Source organism: Aspergillus brasiliensis (genome assembly GCF_001889945.1).
Source record: "Aspergillus brasiliensis CBS 101740 unplaced genomic scaffold ASPBRscaffold_9, whole genome shotgun sequence".
In the NCBI taxonomy this organism is placed as follows: Eukaryota; Fungi; Ascomycota; class Eurotiomycetes; order Eurotiales; family Aspergillaceae; genus Aspergillus; species Aspergillus brasiliensis.
This window is the reverse complement of record NW_027137450.1, coordinates 574762-602082: the sequence shown is the minus strand read 5'-3', so window position 1 is coordinate 602082 and position 27321 is coordinate 574762. Positions and strand designations below refer to the sequence as shown.

Here is a 27321-nt window from a genome sequence, read left to right as displayed (position 1 = left end):
AGTCGGTGAGTTTGTCACGCAGCTTGTCGATCTGGCGGCCGCGTTCTTCGAATTCCTTGATCACGTTGCTGTTTCCGCCGTGGGTGAGTTCGAGACGAGCTTTCTCGGAGTCAATGTCGGCCTCGAGCTGTTCCATTGTCTGATCCTTGATAGTGTGTAGTAGCTCGGCCAGATCGGGCTGTTGTTGGGAGAGGGTGGCAACCTTCATGGCGTCCTCTTGCAGCTTTTTGACCGTTTTACCTATGTTCTTGATCTCTTGATTCGCCTCCTTCATTTCATTATGCTTGGCTTCCAGCGTCTGCCGGTGTTCGACGTTCCGAGCCTTCAGGACTTCCAGGTCTGAGACACCCTCGATATGCCGCACTTTCAGCTTGATGATTTCCTCATGAAGTTTTCGGAAGTTTTCAACAGCGTTCTATCTTGTATCAGTAACGAAACTCATGTATTCATACCCTGGTGAACTTACAGCATATTCAATGGCGGCCTCGGCCTTGCGGAGGGACGCCTGATCTTGATCACTACGGTACTTGGCGACTCTCGCTCTCATCCGCTCGAACATTTTCTGGTTGTCTTTCTGTCTCGCTTCCTGCTGGCCTATTGGTGTGTCAGAATACTCGATTTGGGAAGAGCGCACCGTGTCACCTACGTAGTTTCTCCGGAATAGCCCTGAATTGTGTCAGGGCTGACTGTTTTTCTCCCTTCTCCCGGTCGAGCTCGCTCTGCACAAAGACTCCACGTTAGCACAGTAAATAGTTGTAACAGCATAAGCTCAACATACCAGCTCTTGTTTGAGATCAGTGTGCTTCTGACCAAGCTGTTCAAGCCTGGCCTTTTCACTGTTTATCTGCTCTTGCAGCTCCTGGACTTCGCTTTTCAAGGCACGGATTTTCTGCGTGACTGTTTGTCTCTCTGATGCATCCACTGGTTGAGATGTCCAGACCCTGGCTGGCCTCAGAGGCCTAAGCCGGGAGGAAACTGCGTCGTATTCCCTTCTCCGCATGACCGCATAGTTTAGCCTTCCAGAAACCCAGGAACTTAGGCGACCCGTTTTCAAGCGCTCGAAATCATTGTCTGCCATGTCTGCACGACTAATGGGTATCTGGTGGAGGCCCTTTTCGCTACAGAGCATAGCCAGAACTGGATCAGGTCCACTGAGACAATCCTTTGCCCAGCACTCGAATCCAAACTCGCGAAATTCGTCAGCCTCGGCTGCAGAAGGCTGAAGTCTATCTAGTGGCGTGGAACATGTTCGGATACTGATATCAGCCAACTTCTGTTCGCCGCAGAGAATCCTCTGCAACGTCCTGAAGTCATTCCGAGTTTGTGTTGTGAAAGCCATGAAATCCGTGCGCTGCAAGAAAGACTCCACAGCGTCGGCGTACTTTGGGTCTTTGACTGAGCATGTAACCATTGGAGGTCCGAAGACTTCCTTCTCAAACTTGTCCTGGTTTTGCTGGATCCAGTGATAGGCGCGAACAGAATCGGCGGAGAGTCTGGCCAGCTTGTTCTCTTGCTGTCCAGCCTGGGATTCCAAGTTCTGCAACTGACGTTCCGCCTGCTTGATCTGATCGGTTTTCGCATTCAAGCTTTCGAAAAGTGGTCGTCGATCATTCTTGATCTGGACTGCCTTCTCCTCAATTTCTCTGATCTCTCGTCGTTTTTCTCGCTGTCCCACGGATTAGTAGGAATAGCCAGCATCACCCGATAGCACTTACCATCTGCCCGTTATACCATTCCACATCGAAGTCATCCGGTTTCTCATTCAACTGACGCGTGAGTTTGTTTATCGTTTGCTGGATGTTCGTCGCTTCTTGCCTATACTTTTGCCCGTTCTTTTTTTCGGCATCGATTTCACCGTCAAAACCCTTTATCTCCCGCTCATGTTGTTCGATTGTTCGGCCAGCGTCGGAAGCCGCACGTTCGGCTTCCTCTAGACGACGCGTTTTATACTTGATCACCTCGTCCGTTTGGAGGCAATACTGTTGCTTTGCATTGACGGATCTTAACGCAGGTTCAAGGTCTGCCTTCAATTGCGCCAGTTCGCGTTCGATTCTTTTGACCTCATTTTTCATATTGTTATACCTCTCATGTCCTTGCTTGTACTGCAGGACAGGACGGGCCACCTCTAACATCTCAATTTTCCTCTTAATCTGAGCCCTTTGGCGCATCCGCTCAACATCGGCTCTTTGCATTTCTTGCCGATCCTCAAGATTTGTCAACAGATCACGATCACCTTGGTTATCCGCTTGCAGCTTCTTCTGCTCTGCTCTCAAGCGCTTCAGGTTCTCGTGCCACTCAATCATTTCCTCGCCAGCGGCGGCTCTTTGAGTCGAATTGAGTAACTCAATCGGCGTGAGTGCTGCGAACTCGGCGACTTTATCCTGGGGAAGGAATTGACAAAGATTATCAATCTGAATAGAAAATGATTGTGCTAGCTTCAGCACCTGGGAGCGGGAAGCTTGTTTTCCGTTGATCATGAACGTGCTTTTATTGCCGTCGCGCTTGATTGTTCTAGAAACAATGGGGTTGTGACGAGAGCCTGGCTTTCCAGCAAGCTCGATCTCAATAGTGGCCTCCCTACAGCCATGCTTGACAAACTCCCCGGTGTCTTTCGCACGTCCAAGATGCTAGATGAAAAACCTGTTAGAACATGTGCTATACTATATACGAGATTACTGTACCTGTGGGCCCCATCCTAAACCTAGACATATCGCACAGACAAGGGTACTCTTTCCAGTACCATTCGGACCGATAACCATATTCAGCTTGGGGCCAGGGAAGAATTCCGCAGACGTGTAGGTTACGAAATCCGTCACCCTGATGCGCACAATAGCGCCGGGCTTATACGCTTCCTGCGGCCCTCCGTTAAGCAGACCGCTCTGCGATAAGGTCGATTCCGTCCCCGCAGACATGGTGCTAGGGTTCTTGCTGGACCCGGATTTGGCTGCGTTCGACGCGACGTACTCATCCGTGTCATGTTCTGTGCTCTCTGATCCTGCAGTGTCGCTCTCTTGATCGTCTTCAGTAACCTCCTGAGCGATTCCATTCTGCGAACCATTTCGGCTTGTTGCTGATTTTGGAGTTGTAGCTTTGGTGCTACTCTTCTTCGAATGCTCAGAGGCCGACTTCGAAGGGTGGCGGACTTCAGTATCATTTTCGACGCTTTCAGACTCTTCGGAAATCTCATCGTTCTCTTCCTGTGGTACATCATCCAGTGAATCTACCGCCTCTGCAGCCTCCGCTTGGGCCTCGCCATCGTCCAAGGTTCCATCCTTTGCGGACTCGTCATTGACATCGGTCGTCTCCTCGGATCCCTCTGTATCTTCGTCCTGGCTGCTCGTAGAATCTTCCCGGTCGCCCGAGTCCTGACTATCCTCGTTATACTCCGACACTGCCGTCTCCGCAGGTTCCGCAGTGTCACCTTCATCAATAGCTCTGGCTTCCGCGGGATTGAGAACGCTTTCCACCTGACCATCACTGCGGGAGCCTTCAGACTCATTGCCCCGTCCGTCTTCCACCACTTTCTCTTGCAGCTCCTCATCCGTAATGTCTTGGTCGTCTTCTCGGCCGTCACCCAGTTCCACTGACCCCTGATCCTCTGGGTCCTGATCATCCACTCCCCGCTGCACCTCTACCATTTGATCCCCCACATCAGGACTCTCAGTACTCAATCGTAGCCGTTTACTATCGCCCGAGCGATGCGACGATGTCCGAGAACCCCTCATCGGCCCAGAAGACGCTCTCTCACCGACACCACCCCCATCTTCACCATCGCTGTCATCAGATCGACGTCGTCGGCGAGGGATCGACCCCCGAGAAGACATCTTGAATAATTCGAGTCGCGCAACAACGCATACACGTCAGTTCACCAGCGCATCGACATTGGTGGAGAGCGAACTTCGAGAAGGGTGAACGGGGGCCTGGTAGAAGGCAATGCAAGCGAGTGGGGTGGTGAATGAAACCCCAATAAGATGAATAGATAAAGAAACACCCCCCGCAGGCAGTATAAAGGATATCAAATCCAAGAAGTAAACGCGGCTCACGCGTGATTTGACGCGATGGGCGGGACAAAGGGAAAACACTCAATCTAACCTCTTTTGGGTTAGGCGGGGATGGGTGGCAGTTTCAATGGGTCCGCCGCGGAGCTTCGGAGTTGCTTGCAACTTTCTTTGTTTCTATTTCGATCTTGAGAAAGGCCAAGTCTGGGGTGGTTGCTCCCTTTTGTTTCTTCTTCTTTCATCTTGGTAGCATGGCTTCGAACCAGAAGGTTCGCCGGATTGTCCTTACGGGCGCTGTCACGGTCATTACTATTGCTGGGTCGCTTTATGGTGCTGGCATTAAGACCGGGCAACAGGTTACTCAGGTACTATTCCTAACCAATACATTTGCAAATACTTGACACTCTGCTTGGTTCTATAGGGAATTGGTTGTGCTAATATAGCGGCGATGATATGTAGCAAGCCCAAAAGTCCCAAGAAGTCACCATTGACGACCGAATCGACGGCCTCCGAAGCATGCGACAGAATCTGGCCTCGAAGAAGGAGCTCGTCGAGAAGCAGCTCCGCGACTTGGATATGAAAATCGAGGAGAGGAAGCTGAAGAATATGGACGGGCCGAAGAGAGAGCCACCGAACTATAGGTAACAAGGGGGCGGAATTCCCTGGAATGTTCAGGAGTAAAGCAACAGGTAGGTGGTCCATGAACCCGGGCTGTCATGATATCGTTCAAGATGCTCATTGTGATGGTGGTAGAGGACGCAAACTTTGCACTGCCTGCTTGTCAGAAAGCCTCTTCGGCCGTTGATCTCTCTGTGCTGGTTGGCACTGCTATGTCGGTAATGCACCCCGCCAGCACTTCCCAGCCAAGGGAGAGTACCCGCTCTTCTGAAGGCTACACACTCGCATTCGGAGAGCAGGTAATTGTGAGTCTCCGCTTCGTCGTGATTGATATCCCAGTGCGCTTTGCGACGGTAGACGACAAGCTTCGCGCAGGGTTGTGTAGGAGCGATTGTCCCAAGTCGGCCGAGTTCGGCTGGGAAGAGGGGTCATATCGCACCATCGCCCATCTCGTGCGCGGCAAAAATCTTTCGTGGTATGCTTGGTTGCTTGTACACCAATTGCTGGATGTATGCGAAGTCGCCCAATGGCCGTATGGAGGGTTTGTACAAGCGGTATAATCTTTCTACCGTCTACGAAGTAACAAACCCAGTACCATGAGTGCTAAACAGGGATTATGAATGCTACAAATGATGCACTGGCGCAACAGGTCAGGAGTAGGGTAAACAAATCTGACAGAAATCTATGAATCTATACTATATCTCATTCCGAGTGCCAATAAATCGCGCTAAAGTCCAATATATACACCAATAGATAGACCGGTAAACCAGAAAAGCAAAGTTTCAAGCGAATATATCAACTATCCAAAATACCTCGCGCAAGAGCAGCGAGACTGGCTTCATATCTCGCTGGGTTGTGATCGCTGAACATGCCCGAGCCAAACTTGAGTTCTCCGAATAATGCTTCAGCATCTCGGATAAACTTCAATTGCACTCTTGTTGCGGGCCGACCTAGCAATGGGTAGCCATCCTTATCCATATCCGCTGTAAAAGCATTCCGCTGGAGGACACGCATCGTCTCAACCACGAACACCTCTCCCGGCGGCATTAGCTTTGGTGCACGCATTTCGTCTCTGAGCATCTTCAAAGTATCCCAGGCCCAGGCGTCTTCCCCAACGTCGTTCCCGGCGTGCGTAAGGATAGGCGGTTCATTGACGTAGAATTTGTTGACTATACTCTGCCTCAAGCCTTCCCAGACGCGGAACCGTACATGAGACTTGGCATTGGAGACGTCACTTTTGAACGCTAGGGACGCCGTATGCATATCATGCAAAATGCCTAGTGAAAGACTAGGCACCACATCTTGACCATTGACGACTGTTGTTATCAAGCCGCGTGTTGCGCGGCGCAAGAAGGGGGACATAGTTGAGGGAGGACCGTACGCATAGACATGTATTGGTCTTCCAGGAGGAAGGGAAAGGGCAGCGCTGTTGTTACCCTCATTGCCTCCGGTCAGACGTAAGTTCCCTTTTGCAGACTGGTAGGAGGTAGTGGTGAACGATGTCCCAGAACCATCGGTATTTGGCTCGGAGATCATTGTTGCTAGGAGTGCAGCGACGCCCCCACCCAGTGAGTGACCGCAGAACACCACACCATAATCCGGGAATTCCTCCAGGGCTGCCCGAATTGTAATCATGACTCTGCTGCTTCCACCCATTAATAACCGTTTTGCAGAGGCATGCATGCCCTTGTGGACTTTCCAACTTCTCCCCTGCCAGTCAAGGTCATCATAGTCGCACGTCATATCTGTCAGGATATCTTCAAAGCCCCATGTCCCTCTCAGGGTAAGGACTACCGCTTTGGACTCATGGTCTACAAAAAGGTAATGGACTAGAGGGAATCCACTCTCTGTCTCCCCAGCAGCATTAGTCCCACCTGCAGGGTCCACATAGGATGATAATAAGATTGTAGAAGCCGGTAGGCCTGCATGGTCCGAGAACTCGCTATGCTCAGGACTGTATGACTCCTGGTAAGGAAGAACCTGGGTGGTCCGTGGGATACCCATAACTTTGAGTGCGCTCGAACCATAAGAAGCTGAAGAGAAGCGGCAGAAACGTCTGATGTTGTGCACAAAGTGCTTTTCCGGAAAAATGCCCGGGACGGTTCCGTCCCGGTTGAGCGCACGAATTGTCTCTATGTCGTCGTATGCACTTTTCCGCGCACGGTGAGCCAAGATGAGGGATGTTTCAGAGCCCGCGGTTGCTAACGAATATAGACTTGGGGAGAATGAACCAGACTGCCGGTAGAATACAGGTGATCCAGGTCGAGAATCGTCGTTCAAGGATATCGCCACATCGCTTTCTGACCTAGTCAAGGACATGGAGCTGCTGCTACGTACGTGAGTCCTCCTTGGAGTAGGTGTTCCCGGTCGTAAGTCCAGTGACTGTCGAGTATAAGCATCCGTTTGTGTCATGAATGACTCATTGGTCTTCTCATGTATCATGTAGTTATCCGTCCTGGAATTCCTTCCTTGCTTCGTATCGTGCGATGGGCATGATGTGGGAGTCGGGGCGGATTTCACTCGGTGTCCTTGCAACGGTATCCTCGGTAAGCCTCTATTTGCTACAGATGCTGAAGACCCGCGGTTGTGTGGTACCGACGAGCTGTCGAGCTTCTTCGTGGGACTGGAATGTTTTGGTAGTTTGCCGCGCTGAGGTAGGTTCTCCGACGAAGGCGTCTTTGACTTTTCGACAACCGCCCCGGAGAACTTACCAGCATTATTTTTGTTCGAATTTATAGGCTTCGTCTTCGGCGTCAGTTTAGACAGCGAAGCTTTCTCATAAGAGTCTTTAGACGGTTTGTTTGCTTGCTTCTTCGGGGAGGTGAGTTGGGGTTTCCTTATACTGGGCTCAACACCCACGTGCCTGTCTGCGCAAAGCACGCCATGTAATGAGTTGTCGACATTCAGTATCTCATCCCCAGTATCCTCCAGTGAGTGGTGTTCGCTTGGGTCCTCCATGCCGTTGTCAAAATGGTTCACTGCCGTATCGGGCCTGCAAGAAGATCTGACATAGGAGCTTCGGGTACTATTGAAAGCTGTTCGGAACACCACAGTATGCTTAGGAACCTGTGACCCGCTTGTGTGTCTATGATCGAGCTCATCACCGAAGGTCTCCTTGACTATCATTGTGCCTGGCGGTGGGGAAATTTCTGCGGTGGCGTCGTCGTAAACTTCAACTGTAATCGTACGTGCTGTGACCAGGTCCGTCTTGATAGACGCACGGCAGCCCTCGGGAAGTTGCTTCATAATGTGTAAGCGAATGTCTTCATCTGACACTTGATGTTGATCTCCGGGGGGGAGCGAGAGGTATGGGACCTCATCGGGATCGACTGTGCTCGCAGGTCTCCGTACAGCATCGAATACTTCTTCATCATTTCCAGGCGATATAAACGACGAGCGGTTCATATTGTCGTGTGGCTGATCATATGAAATAGTCGCCATTTCTAGTTGATGTGAACCGACAACGTCTGCTCTCAGCCCATTATCCAGAATAACAACATCCCAGACTGTTTCTTCCCCGTTGTTTGCGCGGAGGTGTCTTTGCGTATTTGTCCTTCCCCAGCGCTGCAGGAGTGCGAATCCAACACAGCCAATGAGGAGATCGCCCACGCCAATCTTGTCAGCACCAAGGTCGGCATGCGGACTCCTGAATTCCCTCCTAATGAGAGTAATGATGGCAGCAATCGCCCTCGACGACTCTGTAGAGCCAAGGATAGCGTCGAGGGTAGACAAAAGGGATTGAGACATGTTGGCAGCAGAAGAGAGCGTGGTTGACGAAAGATGGAATGACGCAGCTGCAAAGAATGAGGCAGACGTGACTGTCTTGTGCAGAACGGCCAACTAAGTTCCGAGTTAGCGTTAAGAGAATGCAACGTTAGTATCCAGGCGAGAACTCACGCTTCGTTCTAGTAGCGACTCTGCTTCTGCCTTTCCATGCTCTCCGCGGGTGCTGATGGCGACATCACGCCCAGCCCGAGTCAGTATGCCTTCGATCATGGCTCTACTGAGTTCGAGACCTGTCAACGTTGTCGCTTTCGCACTATCGAGCGCAAGGCCTCCAACAAATGACCCCAGGCGAAGAGAGAGCGAAGTCGACTGGGTCATGAACGACACCATGGACGCCAGAGGGCGCGGAAGAAGAGGTAAGCCCGAAGTGGCAGGAACATGAGCGGCGCCATCGTCACGAAAGACATCTACTTGAGTTTGTTCTTCGACATCCTTCTTCTTCGCCCTCCCGAAGCCAAGAATTCTAGACATCTCGGGGCCTCAGGTATTGGTTGAGACTGTCTTGTTTTCCATTAGGCGGATGTTGTGCAGCCATGAGGCACTGGTCTCGGGTCAGAGACAAAAACCAGAGGTGCAGGTACAGCTTCGAAGAATACTGATGGTCGATAAGAGATGCCTGACCAGATCAGCGGTTGAACGTTGCAGTCGAAGACTGGTTCATGCAGTGGTTGACCGGCAGACAGAACTGTAGATCAGCAGCCGGTGGCGACGAATAACAAAGCACTCATTAGGGGCAGCGGTTGAGAACCGGCATGTGATTTTGCGGGATCGCCCCAACAAAATTTTGGGTCGTCGGCTTCATCGTCGGGCAAATATCCACCCACTACACGAACTCATGGCAGACACTGGTAGTTGTTCCTTCGCAACGCGATTTCATTATTGCGGAGCAAGCGAACAAGTTTCAAGATATGGTGCTACCCCACAGGCTCCAGTTTTCCCCTCATTCCTCCCCCAAACTGCGTCATCAGATCTATCCCTGAATTGGGCATTTAAATGTTGCCGGCCAATAACATGCTACATGTCACAACATAGCCTTCCCATCTCCAGGATACACAACCTTTCTAATCTTGTCCCGGTTGCACTCTGCCACGGTACATATCCCGGACAGACTCATGGTCTGCCAGAGATCAGCCAGCAATCCCTTCATCACGGCTTCAGCCCCGTTCTTTCCATCGATGGCCAACCCATAGATCACCGGCCTGCCAACCAAGATGGCATCCGCTCCCAAACAAAGCGCTTTGGTGATGTCTGCTCCCGTGCGAACTCCTGAATCAAAAAGGACTGTCATTTTGCCACTAACGGCATCGACTATCTCGGGGAGGACTTCCAGTGAGCCGATCGCACCATCCACTTGTCGACCTGTATACACGTCAATTGAGAGTATCTTCGCGGGAGAGCGACTACCACATACCTCCATGGTTTGAAACGACGATACCGTCACACCCCGCCTCAAGGGCAAGCTTCGCATCATCCACATGCTGAATGCCTTTGAGTACAAGTGGACCATCCCAATTCTTTCGCAAAAATGCAACTTTCTCCCATGCCTGCGGCTGGCCAGAGGATATCTGGGAAATCCATGATTTGGATGCCCCCACGATATCCTCCTCCACTGTTGAACCGGTCTCTTTCTCAAACTTTGCACGGAACACGGGATCCGTGAAACCGAGTTTGTTGCCGACGCCCCGTATGAACGGAATGTAGGCCTTGTCCAGGTCCGCTGGTCGCCAAGCTAGCGTCCAAGTGTCTAGCGTGACTACCAGGACGGAAAACCCATTGTCTTTGGCACGTTTTAACAGTGACAACGTGATATCATCGTCCTGCGGCCAGTAAAGTTGGAACCATCTTTTACCGTCTCCATTTGCTTGTGCGACTTCCTCAATCGAGCTGCTACTCGCGGTGCTGAGGATATACGGGATGCCGACATTCCCGCAAGCTTCTGCAAGGCCAGTCTCCTTATCGTCATGGAAGATAGACTGGACGCCGACTGGCGCCATGAGTAGAGGAGTTGGATAGTGCTGGCCGAACAGGTTTACCCCAAGGTTCTGATCATTCATCTACGTGGACACAATCATCGGTCAGCGCTGGGACTTGGAGGAACTGACTGGCCCCTACTAACCGGCTTCAGCATCCTAGGGATTCTTTTCATACAATCAAGCGGCATGCGTGTCAGTCTCCTGATTACTACGTAACAATCTCGCGACGGAAACGAATCGATCAACTCACAGTTTCCATTGTCGAAAAGCCAGCCGATTGCTATCCATCGTAGCTTTCTCTCCAGCACCACCAGCCACATAGTTGAAGCTACGAGACCCCAAGGCCTTCTTTGCCTGTTCTTCAAGTAAGCGAGAGTCGGTAGAGACATTCGGCAGAACGCCTGTCAATGCCCCTCGGCCATAGATCTCAAACTGATAGTCACCGTAGTTTTTCGACATATTGCGTGTGAAAATTAGATGATATTGCTTCACAATCAATTTACTTGAACAACGAACAGATGCTGACAGCAGAGAGTAATCTCCAATCCGCCCCCTCACGGATAGAGTTGTACCTTATGCAGCCGGCACGTGAACCAACAACCATGCCTCGGGATCCTGATCCTTACCCCTTACGGTGCACTGTTGGTGACGTCATATCCACTGGCATTCTACGGAGTATTCTTTCACTTTGTTGACCAAATGGAGGTGTTTATTCGATTTTGTGTAGATATCTACTGCTAAAACTCAAGCAGATCGAAACCACACACACGCTGCCACATGTAGGTAGAAGACATACATCAATTCCATGTCGAAGTAACTTTGTAGATGTCAACGCTAACGTCCTCCGTAGCTCCACCAGTAGACACCAGGCGGGCATGAACCGCATCAGTGCTTGGGAAGATCTGAGCCGTCAGGGTGGTCTCGCCCTGGCCGCCAAACACCTCGACGCTGGACCTATCGACAAAGATACTTAACTTCACCACGCCAGTGCTATCCGGCGCCAGAGGTCCACGATAGACGCTCGCGAATGTCTCATCGAATGACACGTCCCCTGACTTGGTACGGTCAAGGAAGATTTGCTTGTTGACAAAGTCGTAGCCAACAAGGGTTTGCTCGGTGAAATTGGCGGAGGCTCGGAGGGCGATAGAAAATGTCGAGGCCGTCGAGGTAGTAGCCGAGAAGCTCAGATCTACCCTGAATGTCTCTCCAGTCGTGGTTGACTTAGTAGAGCCTTCCGGGACGTTTTTGTAAGTGTGTGAGTAGACCGGACGCTTGCTCGAGATGGAAGACCACGCTTCCTGGGGTTGTTGAACTAGGGTAGTTTTGTTGCCGATGGTCTTCAACGCCAGATGGCGAGGAATGGCCATGGCGCTGCGCCAGGGGTAGGTGGGGATGTTTGCACCATACTGCCAGTTGTTCATCCAGCCGATGTGGACGTGATCGTTAATTGAGAGACCATTGTAGCCAGCCGCGGCATAGAAGTCCGGACCCCAGTCCATCCAGTTGGCCGTGGAGTTTCCTGGGTATACCGTGTCGGCGTCAGGCGTGAATGTGGTCCCGTTGAACTCGCCCACGAAGTACTGGGTCCCGGAGCCGACGGTGCCCGGCGGTCCACCGGGGTTCAGTCCGCTCGTGATGACCCATTTCGTGGAACTTCCCCCGTCAAGGGGCAGCTTGACAAGCCCGGGACACTCCCACACGCCACCTTGCGCGTTGTAAGGGCCGAATTCGCTCACAAGCTCCCAGTCTTTGAGGTTGTCAGATGTATAGATTGCGAGCTTGTGCAGCTCAGCTATACTCGTAACGACGACCCATTTCTGGGACTCGTCGTGCCAGAATACGAAGGGGTCTCGAAAGTTCTGGTATTGATCTTGATAGGGCTGGGGAGGGTTGGGGATGACAGGGTTGGCGGCATCGTATGTCGTCCATGTCAAACCGTCGTCAAGACTATAGGCGATGGACTGTGATTGCTGGTCTTCTTGGATGGTTTGACCACTCGGCAAGGTCTGCGCAACGGGGTACTATGCAATAACTGTTAGCGGTATGCACTCCAGGGAAAGGCTCAGTACTGGGGTAGGTACATAGGAAGTATACATGGCAACTAGGGGTATCTTGCCGTCCTTCCCAAAGCCACTCGTGTTGTTGACATCGGCAACAGCACTTCCGCTAAAGTACATCTCTTCCACGGTGCCGCCGTATCCTCGGGCCAGAAGGGCAACGGGCTGCTCCTCCCAATGGGTGAGATCCTGACTGGTAGCATGGCCCCATGATATGTTGCCCCACTCAATACCGCCAGGGTTGTACTGGAAGAACAGATGGTAGGTTCCATCATGATATAGGAGGCCATTGGGGTCGTTCATCCAGTTCTTCTGGGGTGAAAAATGGTATTGACCACGGTAAGGCTGGTCATAGCTGAAGGCATGTGTGATGCCTGCCAACATACAAAGAGTAAGGGCCTTTGGGAGAGGAGCCATTGCTGATCTTATGAGAATTCGCGCTGTGAATGAAGATGGTCTCTGCAGACAGTAGAGACATTGGATGGCCGAATTTATATGTGAGCCAGTGGACTCCGAGTCTGTCGTCCAACCGAGTGGGGTCCTGCAATAACGTTTGCAGCTATACAAACCTTCTACATTTACACACCGAGCTGGGATTTAATACCTCATCTAGTATTATCTGGCCCATAGTATCTGTTGTAAACCCGCATTTGTTTGCTCCTGTCCCTTGAACTTCATCACCCTTTTACGTCCACATACGTGCTGTCTCTGTCTGACTGGCTTCGATTGTACTTGTGCAATCGGCCTCGGCTGCATCTCACAAATCCGGGGAGTGTCATACAAGGATGATCGCATCAATTCCCCGCGTGGGGTGTTGTTGACAATTGCACAGACACAGACACGGACCGCACCCGGAGATTAAACGAATACGACCAAGAATATCGGCCCACTAGGCCATGCTTCCTCGGTGAAATTCCAATCTTGGCTCGGTGAAACTGTCTAGATAGTACGGAGTATAAGACCGGTATACCGCTGGTTCCCAGTCCGCAATATCTTCAATTGGCCCCGGACTGCGGGGCTTTGCCGAGTGCGGAGAAACGTCGGGGACAGCGTTGGTCAAGTCCAATCGGAGCCAGCAGAGTAAGCTGGTGTAGGTATTGCCGAACTGAGAACATTCAAGCGAAGACCCTTGCATGAACTAGTTGCTGTTCGGTTATTCGGGGAGGCAGTTGTACGAGGGGTCTCGTGGCGGGTTGCAGTCCTTCTGTGGTCAGCAATCAAAGCACTTTCTCAATTACCTCCATCAGTTGATATGTAGTTGCTTAGCTAAGACGACTGGAATGGACATGCAAAAAATGCACTCTACTCAACCATAGCAGGTTCTTGAGCGTGAAAATGGATAAAGGGTCTTCCGTTATTCTTCGGCGCTATACAACGACTTGTCGGTAAAGACATTGCTCGTCGTATGAGAGAATTTGATTGCGCTTGAGTCAATTATTACCCCAGTACCCATAATGAACGGCACTAAACCTGCAGTAGATGGTTAGACCAAGAAAGGGTACCAAATATCGCGCACAGTGTTGGCACCTGGTCACCGAGAATTAGTTGGCTAAACGGCCCAAAGTCTCTCACGGCTCCACTGGCGGAATTATGGGGTGCTTGTGATGGGATGATTGCTTTTCCATGAACCCCAATCGGTTACCCCTGTTGATACTGGTGTGGGGGTTGGAATGAAGTCGGGATGTTGATTGTGAAGTCGCACACGTCGAGTGTGTACTATATGACAGTGGTCCTATGTGGGTGCCTGGGGCACATATGACCGGGGTGCATCTAAAGGGAGTCGGCGAAAGGGGCATTCGCCGTGCCGGAAGGGCGTCGCGTACCACCCAACCATTGAACGACGGTGCTCTCATGAATTTATGTCTGTTCTCCTGTTGGTACGCCATGCATAAGATACGGCTAAGGTCCTTGAAGACTGCCTTTTTTGCGTCAAAGTCCGTGTCTAGAAGCCTCTCTCTGATGTGTCGTGGTATGCTCCAGCTGGATCCCTACCAAAAGTTTGGTCTGATGGCCATCGCTATGTTTAGGAGAGCCTATCCGGCGCGAGCAACTGTTCGAATACACAAATGGTCGGTTTCTGGTCAATGAGAAGCATGAGACGTCAAAACGATATGCTAAATTTAATCTGGATGCTCTTTGTGCCCTTGTTTCGGCGTTGCCCCATGTTTCTTCGCCTATTTCTAAGATCGAAAAGATGGAGGGTGGATTCAGCAAGGTCTTGTTAATGACCGCAGAGAATGGAAAGGAAGTTATTGCGAAGCTACCATGTTCTAATATTGTACCCCCGCGACATAGCACTGCGTCCGAAGCAGCCATCTTGGAATACGGTAATGCCCATTCCCTTCGCTCCCAAGATTGGACCTGCTGATTGCATTCTGCCAGTGAGATCTCATACCTCCGTTCCAGTGTGCAAGATACTCGAGTGGAGCTCTGATGCCTCGAACCCTGTTGGGTCCGAGTATATCTTGATGGAAAAGGCCCGTGGGAGACAGTTGGTCGATGTATGGGGCGAAATGAATCAGCTGCAACAGTTCAGGCTTGTTCAATGCCTGGTCCGGCATGAAAGCCAGCTGGCGGAGATGGAGTTCCCAGCCTATGGAAACTTGTACTTTCGACATTCAGGCCCCCGCAACTCAAACCGAGTTGTTCCAATGGGCGACGACTATTGTGTTGGCCCGGCATATGATGCGTCGTGGTTTCCACAGCCGGGTGGGGAGGATCACGCAGGTCCATGTAGGCTAGCAGTCTGCCATAAAAAGCGTCATGCTAAAACTGCATTCTAGGGAAGAGACTTACAGACGTTGGTCTTGAATTGGTCGATCGGGGTCTTGCGCACTTACAACGTTCGTCGCTTGCCCCTCGTACACCCCATTTCGGCATCAGATCAGAACACTTCCACATCCTCAAAAAGGCTAGGGAGATAATACTACATTTGGGCCAATTTCCACCATTACAACGGTTTGCCAAGCCCACACTATGGCATAAAGATCTTCACATGGGCAATATATATGTCTCTGAACAGGACCCGACAGCTATTGTCAATATCATAGATTGGCAATTCACCTCGATTATGCCTGCTTTTATGCAGATTCAGTGGCCCCCTTTCCTTGCCCCGCCTGACGGCTATGAGAGTGGAGCGGTCAAGCCTCAATTGCCTTCGAACTTCGAAGACATGGATGCAGACGAAAGGGCCTTTGCCATCACCGAGAGAAACCAAGCGTTACTTTCAAAATGTTACGAAGCAGCACTGATCAAAAGCCACATTCCATCGTACTTAGCTATGACTCAAGTTGACTCTGCTATCAGGTATCTATTTACATTCGCAGAGAACACGACCAAAGATGGGATAGTTCCCCTCCGTGATTGCCTCACTCAGATCGCTGAAAACTGGAACGAAATGGGCATTGTTGAGCAATGTCCTTATCATACCACAAGTAAAACTGTTTGGAAACACAAAATGGAGCTTGCTCGGTACAAGGATTGGCAGACACTCAAAGGCTACACGCAGGAATTGCTGCAGACAGATGATGAAGGTTGGATTTCCCCCCAGCTTGACTTCGAAAAGGCTCAGGCAAGACATGCCGAGCTCTTCCAGCTATACATTGAGAAAGAGGCCGAAGAGTCAACTGAGGAAGATGCAAGAAGGCTTTGGTTTTATTTGGAAAACGCCTAGCAGAATCCAAAGCGCCCTCCCTATCTCTTCCAATTGTCAAGCGGGGTGTACGTAAGTTTGAGACTGCATGTCTGTCAGCTTTTGCACAGTCGCGAAGAAGGTGTCGACTCTTCCTGAACCCTGCCTCCGGTGGTGGCTTCCCTACTCGCTATCCATTCCGATCCAAAAAGACAGCAATCACTTGATGGTTCCTCAATGAACGCACAGGATCAATAAGAGCTCCTCCACAATGAACTGATAACTTATATTCGATCATATCATTGTGAAGTCAGTCACTGCTTTTCTGGCCCACAACCTGGTGGGCTAGTTTCGTGGTTTACTGTCTGCACTTAAGCATATTCCCATCTTACTTCTCTATATTTGGCTATTGAGTAAATCCGCTCTATTGTGCTGCTGTGTTTACACACAATATAGTTTCTTGTCATCTCTGTGTCTTGTTTTTACTATGGTCTGCATCCAGATGAGTGCACCAGCGGAGCTATATCCGCAAAGTTTCAGTAGCTAACAACGATGAACCCCCGGAACCGGTCTTTCGTGGCGAGCAAGATTCTATCATATTGCTTGGATTTCGAACCATTTGATTTTGATCGTATTCCAGGAAGGTTGTGGGTTGACTAAAGTCAAAACCAGCCGGGCTGGAACCTTGGCGAACCTTGGCCACCCACCAAATCGCCACGACTTTCTGCTTCAATCATTCACCCCTCACTTCCATTGTGGTCAGCCAAAGTATCCATTCCCGAGTTTGTACATGTTGTGTCTCTTGGCTATCATGCGTAACATGGATCTAGTTAGATCTTGAAGCATCGATCTGCTGCATTGCCCACGGGAAGTTGGGACCGAATCCCGGCCCGTGTGCAGGCCCCGTACAAAACTCGATGACGGAATCAAGTCCGAGAGCAAGGATGGAATACCAAGAGAATCAGAAGCCAGATTATAGATCCCCCATTAATTTGGGCGGCTCGATAGATGGCGGTGATAGCAATGACTCGGCTCACTCATTGCTGGACGAGAAACGAGAGAAGCATCTGATTCGCAAGATTGACCTACATGTCATACCTTTTGTGGTTCTTCTTTATCTATTTAGCTTTCTTGATAGAGGTTGGTCGTCCCATACATCGCATCTCTGCCTCCAATGGATGACAAGCCAGTGATTGGCACATTCGCTAACAAGCCCTAGTCAACATTGGCAATGCGCGTCTATACGGGATGGAAGAAGACCTAGGCCTGGTTGGAGATCAATATCAGGTTGCAGTGTCTATTCTATTCGTGACTTACTGTGTATGTCTGGATTGCATACAAGCGCAAGTGTTGAAGCAACGTCTAATGCTGTATAGCTCTTCGAAGTGCCGTCGAACTTGGTTATCAAGAAGCTGAGGCCATCGCGTTACATTGCGTCGATATCGATTATATGGGGCATCATAGCAACTCTCACAGGTATAACGCAGAACTACGGTGGCCTCATTGCGTGTCGCATCCTCCTGGGTTAGTTTGAGCCCATGTGTTCACTGCCGGAAGAAAATCTAACAATCGCAGGTGTTGTGGAGGCCGGCCTTTTTCCCGGGATGGTGACCTATCTCACGATTTTCTACAGCAGGCGTGAAATAGCCCTACGCACAGGATACCTATTTAGTAGTGCAGCCGCTGCTGGCGCATTTGGCGGGCTGTTAGCCTATGGTATTGGTTTCATGGACGGCGTCGCCGGTTTACGGGGCTGGAGATGGATCATGATCATAGAGGGCATTCCAACCGTCATACTAGGAGGCCTATCCTGGTTCTTTCTTGCAGACGACCCTGATACAGCCTATTATCTCGACGACGAGGAGAAAGCCCTAGTAGTTCGACTCCGTCGCCGCGACGTGGGCCAGACATCGTCCGCCCAAAATTTCCACTGGGCAGACGTTAAAGAAGGTGCGCTGGACTGGAGAATCTACGCCTTCTGCATTGCTCAGTTCGGTGTCGATACTATGCTATACGGGTACAGCACCTTCCTCCCCACAATCATCCAGGGCATGGGGTCGTGGACAACGCCCGAAGTGCAAGCTCTTACGATTCCTTGTTATGCGTTGGGCGCAATAAGTTATCTGATTATTGCTTGGGCGAGCGATAGAACTCAGCGTCGTGGGGTATTCACTTGCATCTTTGCCGCAATATCAGTGGTGGGCTATGGCATCCTGATATCGGATTCTTCGTCAGGAGTACATTATTTCGGCGCCTTGCTTATTGCCCTAGGATTATACGTGGCAGTCGGGTTACCTCTCGCATGGCTCCCGACTACACTTCCTCGCTATGGAAAGCGTACATTCGCCACCGGGCTGCAACTGACTTTCGGAAACGTCAGTGGTGTCATGTCTCCTTTCCTATACAAGACCAATGAGGCACCGCGTTATGTTCGGGGAAATGCGGTGACTCTATCGCTGGTTGGATTTGCAGGTGTTGTGTATGGTCTTATGTGGTGGTACTATCAAGGGAAGAATAAGCGCAGAGAACAGGGACTCGAAGATGAGAAGATTGCAGGGATGTCAGAAGAGGAAATTGAGGAAATGGGAGACAGAAATCCTCGTTTTAGATATAGTACTTGATATGTTGCGCAAGCCCATAAATGCACGCAGATCTCGGTGTTGCCATGGCTGTGGGACACATAATCAAAGTAAACATTGTTTGTTTCTTGGCATTGATAAGCCGTCTGTCGATCACCTCGATTAGCCTGTAATTATTCCATTTCTTTCCAGATCTCAATGGTAGCTGAATGCATCTGCCCATGACGTCGGGAGTCCCGCGTTCACCATGATTCACGTGCTCTCGCTTCGCTCTTTGATATTATCTCTCTTCACCGCAGTGGCAGGAATACTCTATTATAGATATAATCTGTCGCGCAGCACAAATTGTCCTGACTCTGTCTTCTCATCAGTTGATGATACAAGCGGGAGAGTCTGGTTTGAACGTCCATGTATAGAGCAAAATGACGCCTGGAATCTTCACCACCATCTCGGTGGGTATGGGCCTTGGGTCGAGAAATCCGCCGGAGACAATGAACTACAGGGGATTGACGTACCGGATAGTTGCACAGTCGACCAGATACACATGGTACCTTCTCCTTCCACTTCAATATGCTACATTGTTAATCGATGATTAGATGTCGCGCCATGCGGCAAGATATCCAACCAAATCTGCAGGAAGCCGTAGGTCATCTGCCATTACCTTACTGGAGTCTATGAAATACCCTGACGAGGCATTTCATCTTGGGTACAGGCCACCTTGCCCTTTTGGATCGAATCTATAAAACAGGCCTTCCGCTGAACGGCTCATTGTCATTCCTGAACAACTGGACCTACATCAGCAGTAATCCAGAACGAGACTTTGAGCAATTGACCACAACCGGTCCATATGCTGGCACCCGCCAAGCTTTTGAAACTGGAGTCCGGTTCGCAGCCCGCTACGGACACCTGATCCCATCTAACGCGAAGACCAAGCTCTGGGCAAGTGATTCCGAGCGCGTCATCGAAACAGCCCAACATTTTGCCTCGGGCTTATTTGGGTCTGACTGGGAAAAGGTCGGAAGAGCCATTCTAGAGATCATCCCGGAGACGTTTGATCGCCGCGCAGATACACTGACACCGGGAGATACATGTTTGAAGTACATAGTAGACGAAGATCGCGGCCATGACAACGGCATCAAGATGCTCACTTTGTTTCAGCAAGCGTATATTCCTGCTATTGCGGAACGACTGCTCGTCGAGGAGGACAACCGTGAGCTTGAGGGGTTCACGGACTGGGAGGTCTTCAGCATGCAGGAAATGTGTGGTTTTGAAACGACTGTACGGGGCTCGAGTCCCTGGTGCGACGTCTTCACACGTGATGATTGGAAGAATTTCGAATACGGACGCGATTTGGTCCATTACTATCGTGGGGGCCCGGGAAACCCTTACGCGGGTGCCATGGGTTGGCTCTGGCTAAATGCTACGACCAATCTTCTGCGAGAGGGTCCCAAGGCGGGTTCTATGTTCTTCAGTTTGTAAGTGACTCTAGGTACTAGCGAAAGGGGGCCATGGTGCAGGAGTCTAATGTGTTTTATAGTGTCCACGACGGGGATATAGCTCCTTTCTTAACTGCGTTGGACATAATGAAAGACACGAGATACGACCCTTTTCTTCCTACCACGCATCGGGCAGAAGACCGTGTCTGGTCTACTTCGACCGTGATGCCAATGGGTGGTCGGGTTACGCTCGAACGGATGAGCTGCTCGCCAACAGACCCTGTCCACGACTTGAACGAGATGTTTCTCCGGATAAACATCAACGATAGAATTGTACCGCTGTCATACTGTAAGTCTGGGCCTGCTTTATCTTGTCCGTTGGCGGAGTTCGTTGGTCATGTAGAGAGAAGAAGGGATGAAGTAGGAGAGTTTGGGGATGTGTGTGGTTTGGATGGCGATGTTGGAAGAATTACATTTCTTCGGCAACAGCAATAAGTGATTTTAGGTATGCCAACTAATAATCATAGGAGGCATACTGACATAGTTGCTCCTGGTCTGTGAAACATGTTTTGTTCAAGAATGCTGGCCCATGCGACAAACCTGCATGGGCTTGCATTGGTTCGATAACGGCTTCTAGAAATATTCAATATTTCTTCGATAGGAAGGATTAATGTATTATGCTCGTCTCGTAGAAATACCAGCTGGGTGATTACAGTCGGGGCGTGTATAGTATAGTAGTTGTATATAATGAAGAATCCGAAGCTACTAGTTGTCAAGTGCCAGAATATGATGGTGAGTTGACAATCTTAGGCCACTACTAACTAATAGTATATACATCTGTCCCAGGCGTGAAGGAAAGACAAACAATTCGTTAGTAAGTACAAACAACGGGCTACAGTTCAGGCAGTAGTGTTAGACATGAAAGCTAGCATATGAGGAAAACTTTTATTTACGCTCAGGTCATATACCGCTATTGATTGAAACTTGATATTGTGGTAAAGCGACCTTTGAAGCGGTCAAGATCCGCAGTCCATACCGCAGCGACTCACGTGACGGTATCCGGGCTAACACTCACTGTTTGTTGCGCCCAAAACTTTGGACGGAAATCAGCTTCCATCCAACGGATCCTTTTCTAAGGCCGCTCATTCTCATCTCAAAACGTCGCCTATTATCCTCCTCACTTAACCGACTTCCTTTTAGGTCCTCAATTTACATCTATTGCCTGCATCTAGTATATCAGAGGCGATTTACCTTACTTTCTAAGATGGAATACCACTTCGTTCCTCCGGAGGAGCGCGCCAGAGACGACAAGGGTAACCTCCTACCCTGGGGCTACGTTTACAAAGAGTAAGTCTTATACCATTGCACCCCCTTTCGCAATTTGCTTTGGTCCAAGCTCACCCAACTGCCTTTCCAGCGAATCGCGCAACCCCCGCCGACCCCCAGAAGAATCCGGCCCATTTGGCAAGCGCAGAAACGCCCGCTACGAACACACGAGATCTCGCACACGCACCGGCACCCCGGCAGCGAAGCGTGAAAACCCCAATGTAGCAGAATTCGGGCGTCTGTTCGCCCAACAACAAGAAGAGGAGAAAGCGCGCAGCAACACCCTGCCCAAGTCGTCCTCCGCATCCAACCTTGACAACGCTCGGAAGCAGCAGACAGAAAAAGTCGCAACGGAGTGCATACTATACGGATATAAGAGCAAGGATTTTGAATGGAAAGTAATAGACAAGTACGAGCGGATCTCTCGCGGTTTCATCTGTGAGGACTATCCGCGGACAGACCCCCATGCTTTGAACGGGTATTCGCAGCTCCTGAGCGGCGGTGATGTGGTCATTCGAGCGAACTTATCAGCGGACGCGAATCGCAAATCGAAGCGGTATGCGGGCGGATTTCACTGGATTAAGGTTACGTTCGATTCGACAACAGCGGCCGATCGCGCGTGCTTCTACTCCCCACAGGAAATCGATGGTCATTTGGTCTTTTGTGAGCTGTATCATGGCCAGGGACCTGCGGAGGATGCCCCTATCGTCCAAGGATCCGCGGAGGCGACTCGTCTCCAGTCGAAGGCAGCGCCTCGCACATTGACTTCGTCGCATTCGACGAGTTTTCTCCAACCAAAGGAAGCTACCAAAGAACGTCATACGCTGCCGAGATCTTTCGCCTCGAATAACCTGTCCAGTATTCTCGACGCCCATGAGGAAGAATCCCAGGAATCATCATCCACCCCCACCGCTAGCTCCGCAACAGCCACCGCCATCGAGCAACCAGCACCCCTGCAGCAGCGCACGGTCGCCAAGGAACCCAAGCCTGAGTCAGACTTCATGACGCATATCCCGACTGTGCGTCGGACGAAGCTCCGACCCATTACAGAAGCCCTTCCACCCCAGCCTACGGTCACGGAGCGAGTGTTGCGCTCAATCCCCATTCTCAGCTGGTTCACTGGCGATATTGTGGGCGATGGACCTCAACTCCGCGAAGACGGGGTATTTGATTACGACAAGTCGAACACTTACTGGAAGTTCTGGTACATGGTTGATAGGATTCTCGGAACAGATATCTGCGGACTGAAGGAGGAGTCATGACATCTAACACATCTATCTTCATAACTCCCATTTGCTGTCTCAACGGCACAAAGGCTCCTTGAGAAAGAGAAAGGAGATGAGGGATGAATGAACCGACCACCCGCGTCGATTCAACCATGTCCGGTCCAGTGGATTACGGGGCCCCTCGTTTCTCCCAGCAGATACCCTGATGCATGTACGATAGTGCTTTGCTTCCTTTCCGTGTTTGTCGACCATCAAAGCATTGTTGATATTTTATTACGAGAGTCTGTGGTTTGTGTCGCTGCATTGTCAGCTTGTCTGGTTTTTCTACGAACTTCCATTTTTGCATATTAAGTGTCTGGCGCTGGGTATATGGTCATTCATTGTTGGGCTGCATAGAAATGCGATGGAGAAAATAATCATAGCATGTTTTGTGTGAGGTGTATCATATTTCTTTGTAATTGTAAGGCATATATAATATGTGTGTAGTGTAGTGTAGTGTCGCTGAAGTAGACATGCACATCGTCGTCAATTAAATAACATCGTCATCATCACATGAGCGAAAGCAAGCCAATCGCAGCACCTAAAGGATAAAAAACAGAAAAGCAACAAGTGACCATGCCCATACACAAACATTTGCCGACCTGTCATCATAGACGTGATTTAAATTTCCCAAATATCTCTTAATGCATCACAACAGCCACATGATCAGTCATGTACTTCTGGATATCACCCAAGAAACAAGCCGCAATGATAGACAAGGCCCCGAATGCGATACTAGCATAATACACCCACTTATAGCTCTCGGCGTAGGCGAGCTGACCCGCTGCCACGACGGCATTATACGCAGTCTCGTTACCCGCGATGCCGGGGATAACCTTCAATTCCTCGAGCAGGGATGCACCGGTGAGTTCGATCGCTTCGGCGATGTACGTGGTATTTGTGATGTTGAGCTCCGTGAGCATGATGCCGCCGATGTAGTGTTGTGCGTTGGGAACGAATTTGGAGATGAAGATGTTGTAGTAGATTGTGTAGCCAATGCCGCCGCCTGCGACGCGGATGGAGAGGGTGAGGGCTGAGATGGTGGCGATTAGGTCCTAGAGATCATTTAGTTTAGTTAGACTATGGGTTGAAGAGGACTGATGTTATTCATGAGGGGGTAATTTACATCTGGACATATGATTGTTGTGATGATTGAGGCTGGGACGATTATGCCTCCAATACCTAGGCCTGCGACGACTAGGAGACCCCAGAGTTGGTATAGATTGTCGGGTCGGCCTATTGACAAGGCACCGCAACCTGAGAGGATGTCAGTATTCTGTTCGCGTTTATGGTTGAAGGATCACACAGACCTGCTGTCATAAGGACGCTGCTGATGATGAGAAGCTCCTTGTTGTGGCCATGCAAGACACTGAGGAGCCATAGAACGATACAAGCACCTGCCATGATACCGAGCCCAATGGGGAGACTCCGAACACCAACGTCGACAGGATCATGGCCGTATACATTAAATGACTGCGTCGGCCAGAACATGAGAACAGAGAAGAAGTTTGCTCCTGAGATGAACGTGATGACGAGCGTCAAGCCCAAGATGCGTGGCTCTTGCTTTAGCCGGCTTGGAAAGATGGGATATTTGGCACCATAGATCTCCCAGAAAGTGAATACAACCAATACAACAAAGCCAAGAATCAGGGGAACCAGAACATGAGCTGATGTCCATTCATACTGTTTATATGTCAGTTACCAGAACGACGTTCCCTAGACGGGAAAACGGGTATCGAACCATATATCCACCCCACTGCAGTCCAGCTAAGAAGATGATAAGGCCGGAAATACTGAGGAATCCCCCAATGAAGTCAATACGACTGACTATATCGGATCTAGTCAAGCCCTCTGAATTGACTCGTGGTGGCGGGAAGTAAAATAGGGCTGTAATAAGCAAACCGAAACCACACCATGCTCCGCAGAAAGCTCCGACATAGCGCCAGCCGCTATGGGCTGCAATAAGCTGAGCCCATAGCACTGATGGGCAAAATGGCAAGATGGTGAATATCAGCACTGAAACGTATTTTCCTCGTTCCCGAGTCGGAGCCATCTCTGAAGTGGCGGCCAATGCGGTCAACTCGTTGATACCTGCACCTGCGCCCGCAATCGCCATCCCCGCTGCATGTCTATTAGATCCAAATCTGAACATGATAATGTGGAGGATGGATCGTGTATACCTACCAATAAAGATGTTCATCGTATTCGCCGTGCTGCTGACTATCATACCAATGCAAAGAAGGGAGGCTCCGATGAGGGCAACATATCGACGACCGATCAAATCTGAAAGTGATCCGACAAAAGGGCAAACACCAGCAAGCGCCAGCAAGTTGGCCAGGACCTGCGTTTGATCCAGCAATTGTCAGCCTTCTGGCCACTTTAGACCTCGGATGGTACTCACAAACCACACCCATCGATCCGCACCGCCAATGTCTCTGTAAACGTAAGGTGGTATGCCCCCTGAAAAGCTATCAGAACGTTGATATCCGACATACAATCGAGGAGCTTACCGAAGAGATAGACTGGAATTTGGCTTCCAGTCCAAAGAAACGCCATCGCTGTAAATCCCATAAACCGACGGAAGGTCATCTAGCAATAGACAAAGCTCACAGTTAGTTTCCGGGCGTGTGTTGCAAAGTCCATGACTGATCAGGTACATACTGGATTGTCCACAGGCGCCCCCATCTCTTCGCACGCGACAACCTCATCATGACTGAACTTTCTCTCCATATTGCCGGTCGGAGGTGGCTCTGCTACAGCCTTCTCATCAGTCTGTGACTGACTTGAGTGATCAGTGAGCTCCATTGGCTTTGGGAGAGCAGGTTGGAACGAGTCCTATTGGTGCGCAGCGGCAGCAGTCAAACACAAGACTCGAGATTAAAAAAAAAGCAAATGCTCGTTGCCAGCCATGCATGTACTATTTATCCCCCACAGCACTGATCAACCTAGTGGGTCTCTGATGATGCTGGCTGCAGGAGTATAGATACAAGGGCGTGGGTCCGGACCGTTTAAGGGTGACGACCCATGGAACCCAGCAGGATCTCAAAGTCCATCAAAGCGTCACCAGGGACTGGCAAGGCCGGAGATGTTACCATTCTGAGACACAACCGAGGCAGTTGAGCAAATGCAAGAGCAACCATTGGGCTGTCGATAGCCGACCGGAAGGATTGACCGCGTGGTTTGAGATGTGGAGGAGAGGTAAATGCGGGGGAAATTCTGGGGGAGAAGGTAAAGAAGAGCAGAACGGGGCAGGCCGCCGCTCCACCAGGCGACAAGTCAACGACGTCGCTTCGGACTCCCCGGTTAAAAAAGAAACTCTATTTTGCTGAAAGCCCCTTCTCGGTTACTGGTGCAGAGAATACATGACCAAAATGTCCATTAAATGTCCGTGCAGAAAAGAGGGGCGAATGAATCTGAATGGGTGTATGTACACGAGGTAGAAATGATGGAACCATTATCCTGGATGAAGAACAAGGTTTTCTGGAGGGCCTCGCCAATAAAAATCTCCCAATGTGGCGAGAATGCTAAGAGAGTCCAGCCAGAAAATGTCGTCCCTTGCACGAACCTGGCTAGGCAAGATACGGCTGCATGGCTGTCGAAGGCCCGTCCAGACCAGAAAGTATGCAACCATCTTTCGGCGCAGCCCGGTCAATAGCGATCTCCAACCTCTTGAAGCTTATAGGTCTTGGGGACTACAAAGAGGGCGGATGCTTCGATACACAACCGTCCCATAGGGTCGCGTACTTCCCCCTTCACCCATGCCTTGCGTTCTGTGCTCCGTTCCTCGTCCAGAGTAGCATGGAAGGTGTAGAAGTTACCCGAGTACACCGGTGCACGGTATCTGAGCTGCAGATTGGCCGTGACTCCAGTGCGTTGTGGAAGGTGTCTGATTGCGACTCGGGCTAGATGCTCATCGATCACAGTCCCCAGGGCACCTCCGTGAACAACCGTCGGCCATCCTTCCAGTCCCTGCCCGACATATGCCACATCGATAGCCGTCTTCTCCTTATCATTGTAGAATATTCTCTATTTTGACCACTTCGTCAGTCATGTGCCAATTCCCATAAGAGATCGGAGAGGCATCGGCTTGAACCACAGGGTGAGAACTGACCTGAAAAGCTAGTCCTCGGCTGCCTCGTAAAGGACCAGAACTCAGCCTCTGTAGTTTATCTTCCTCCGAATAGTTTCCGTATACATCAGCCTCTATATAATCGGGGTTTTCTCGCAATTCCTTCACGATGGGCAGCCCGTGTTCGTAAATATAACGAATTTCCTCTAGCTTCTCACGGTCTTCTTCTGTATCGGGTAATGGCGGCGGTGCGAGCTTCCTATCCATCCACTTTCCGGCAGCAATCCCAAGGCTACCGAAAATCGCAATGTAGGCCAGGCGTCGCGGCCACCGTGACGGTTGAGGTAGCGGTTCATGGGCAGCTGTGCTGGCGTTCCTCGACGCACGAGGTGTATATCGACATGGTAGCGGCGGTTTGTTCCGGAGATGGCGTAATTGCGACTGTAGGACTCTGCGCGAGGAAAACATGATGCTCACATCGCAGGTTTCATCGGCGACGCAGCATTTTCCCAGAGCTCGACGAAGCAACCAGTGATTAGATAAGATAGGGGATCCCTCGGCTGAAACTCCTTGCTGTACTATC

The 27321-nt window shown here is 50.5% G+C and overlaps 10 protein-coding genes across 10 annotated transcripts; 4 read left to right on the top strand and 6 right to left on the bottom strand.

The window, feature by feature from the left end:
- Positions 1–373: 373 nt before the first annotated feature.
- Positions 374–4047, bottom strand: ASPBRDRAFT_647418 (DNA repair ATPase SMC5). The gene is made up of 5 exons (XM_067628491.1): positions 2682–4047; positions 1716–2627; positions 779–1666; positions 467–719; positions 374–415 (listed from the first exon to the last, which is right to left on the bottom strand). The coding sequence occupies exons 1-4, from the start codon at positions 3822–3824 to the stop codon at positions 639–641; spliced, it is 3024 nt and encodes a 1007-aa protein (XP_067477214.1). The 5' UTR covers positions 3825–4047; the 3' UTR covers positions 374–415; positions 467–638.
- Positions 4048–4249: 202 nt separating this feature from the next.
- Positions 4250–4643, top strand: ASPBRDRAFT_129564 (uncharacterized protein; the record flags this gene model as incomplete). The annotated part of the gene is made up of 2 exons (XM_067618151.1): positions 4250–4363; positions 4458–4643. The coding sequence occupies 2 exons, from the start codon at positions 4250–4252 to the stop codon at positions 4641–4643; spliced, it is 300 nt and encodes a 99-aa protein (XP_067477213.1).
- A 768-nt stretch (positions 4644–5411) lies between these two features.
- ASPBRDRAFT_31852 (lipase family protein) lies at positions 5412–8873 on the bottom strand (the record flags this gene model as incomplete). Its single annotated transcript, XM_067622943.1, has 2 exons — positions 5412–8456; positions 8514–8873. 2 exons carry the CDS (start codon positions 8871–8873, stop codon positions 5412–5414), a joined length of 3405 nt encoding a protein of 1134 aa, XP_067477212.1.
- Positions 8874–9055: 182 nt separating this feature from the next.
- Positions 9056–11121, bottom strand: ASPBRDRAFT_678440 (lactate 2-monooxygenase). Its single transcript, XM_067628963.1, has 4 exons — positions 10626–11121; positions 10519–10540; positions 9814–10456; positions 9056–9761 (listed from the first exon to the last, which is right to left on the bottom strand). The coding sequence occupies exons 1-4, from the start codon at positions 10832–10834 to the stop codon at positions 9424–9426; spliced, it is 1212 nt and encodes a 403-aa protein (XP_067477211.1). The 5' UTR covers positions 10835–11121; the 3' UTR covers positions 9056–9423.
- A 51-nt stretch (positions 11122–11172) lies between these two features.
- Positions 11173–12849, bottom strand: ASPBRDRAFT_130400 (glycoside hydrolase family 32 protein; the record flags this gene model as incomplete). Its single annotated transcript, XM_067618224.1, has 2 exons — positions 11173–12396; positions 12457–12849. 2 exons carry the CDS (start codon positions 12847–12849, stop codon positions 11173–11175), a joined length of 1617 nt encoding a protein of 538 aa, XP_067477210.1.
- Positions 12850–14900: 2051 nt separating this feature from the next.
- On the top strand, positions 14901–16105 carry ASPBRDRAFT_56718 (uncharacterized protein; the record flags this gene model as incomplete). The annotated part of the gene is made up of 2 exons (XM_067627612.1): positions 14901–15165; positions 15216–16105. The coding sequence occupies 2 exons, from the start codon at positions 14901–14903 to the stop codon at positions 16103–16105; spliced, it is 1155 nt and encodes a 384-aa protein (XP_067477209.1).
- Positions 16106–17007: 902 nt separating this feature from the next.
- Positions 17008–20573, top strand: ASPBRDRAFT_129757 (putative MFS transporter; the record flags this gene model as incomplete). The annotated part of the gene is made up of 8 exons (XM_067618165.1): positions 17008–17203; positions 17283–17383; positions 17440–17587; positions 17639–18676; positions 19059–19189; positions 19239–19284; positions 19355–20117; positions 20180–20573. 8 exons carry the CDS (start codon positions 17008–17010, stop codon positions 20571–20573), a joined length of 2817 nt encoding a protein of 938 aa, XP_067477208.1.
- Positions 20574–21342: 769 nt separating this feature from the next.
- ASPBRDRAFT_129816 (uncharacterized protein) lies at positions 21343–22666 on the top strand (the record flags this gene model as incomplete). The annotated part of the gene is made up of 2 exons (XM_067618168.1): positions 21343–21425; positions 21496–22666. 2 exons carry the CDS (start codon positions 21343–21345, stop codon positions 22664–22666), a joined length of 1254 nt encoding a protein of 417 aa, XP_067477207.1.
- A 381-nt stretch (positions 22667–23047) lies between these two features.
- Positions 23048–25895, bottom strand: ASPBRDRAFT_647138 (putative MFS drug efflux pump). Its single transcript, XM_067628490.1, has 8 exons — positions 25331–25895; positions 25180–25258; positions 25071–25129; positions 24854–25010; positions 24411–24790; positions 23980–24352; positions 23796–23926; positions 23048–23724 (listed from the first exon to the last, which is right to left on the bottom strand). Exons 1-8 carry the CDS (start codon positions 25472–25474, stop codon positions 23311–23313), a joined length of 1737 nt encoding a protein of 578 aa, XP_067477206.1. The 5' UTR covers positions 25475–25895; the 3' UTR covers positions 23048–23310.
- A 422-nt stretch (positions 25896–26317) lies between these two features.
- ASPBRDRAFT_130216 (PaaI family thioesterase) lies at positions 26318–27206 on the bottom strand (the record flags this gene model as incomplete). The annotated part of the gene is made up of 2 exons (XM_067618211.1): positions 26318–26695; positions 26781–27206. 2 exons carry the CDS (start codon positions 27204–27206, stop codon positions 26318–26320), a joined length of 804 nt encoding a protein of 267 aa, XP_067477205.1.
- Positions 27207–27321: the final 115 nt, after the last annotated feature.

Bases quoted from the DNA above. Each gene is read 5' to 3' on its own strand.
- ASPBRDRAFT_647138 (XM_067628490.1), bottom strand. From the start codon at position 25,474: ATGGAGCTCACTGATCACTCAAGTCAGTCACAGACTGATGAGAAGGCT. The intron at 24,791-24,853 runs GTAGGTATACAC...ATAGACATGCAG, and splicing joins TACGATGAACATCTTTATTG to CGGGGATGGCGATTGCGGGC. The intron at 24,353-24,410 runs GTTCGATACCCG...ACATATAAACAG, and splicing joins TGCAGTGGGGTGGATATATG to TATGAATGGACATCAGCTCA.
- ASPBRDRAFT_647418 (XM_067628491.1), bottom strand. From the start codon at position 3,824: ATGTCTTCTCGGGGGTCGATCCCTCGCCGACGACGTCGATCTGATGAC. The intron at 2,628-2,681 runs GTACAGTAATCT...TTTTTCATCTAG, and splicing joins GTTTAGGATGGGGCCCACAG to CATCTTGGACGTGCGAAAGA. The intron at 1,667-1,715 runs GTAAGTGCTATC...TCCGTGGGACAG, and splicing joins AATGGTATAACGGGCAGATG to CGAGAAAAACGACGAGAGAT.
- ASPBRDRAFT_678440 (XM_067628963.1), bottom strand. From the start codon at position 10,834: ATGTCGAAAAACTACGGTGACTATCAGTTTGAGATCTATGGCCGAGGG. The intron at 10,457-10,518 runs GTTAGTAGGGGC...GTGTCCACGTAG, and splicing joins TCCCTAGGATGCTGAAGCCG to ATGAATGATCAGAACCTTGG. The intron at 9,762-9,813 runs GTATGTGGTAGT...ACGTGTATACAG, and splicing joins CGTCGTTTCAAACCATGGAG to GTCGACAAGTGGATGGTGCG.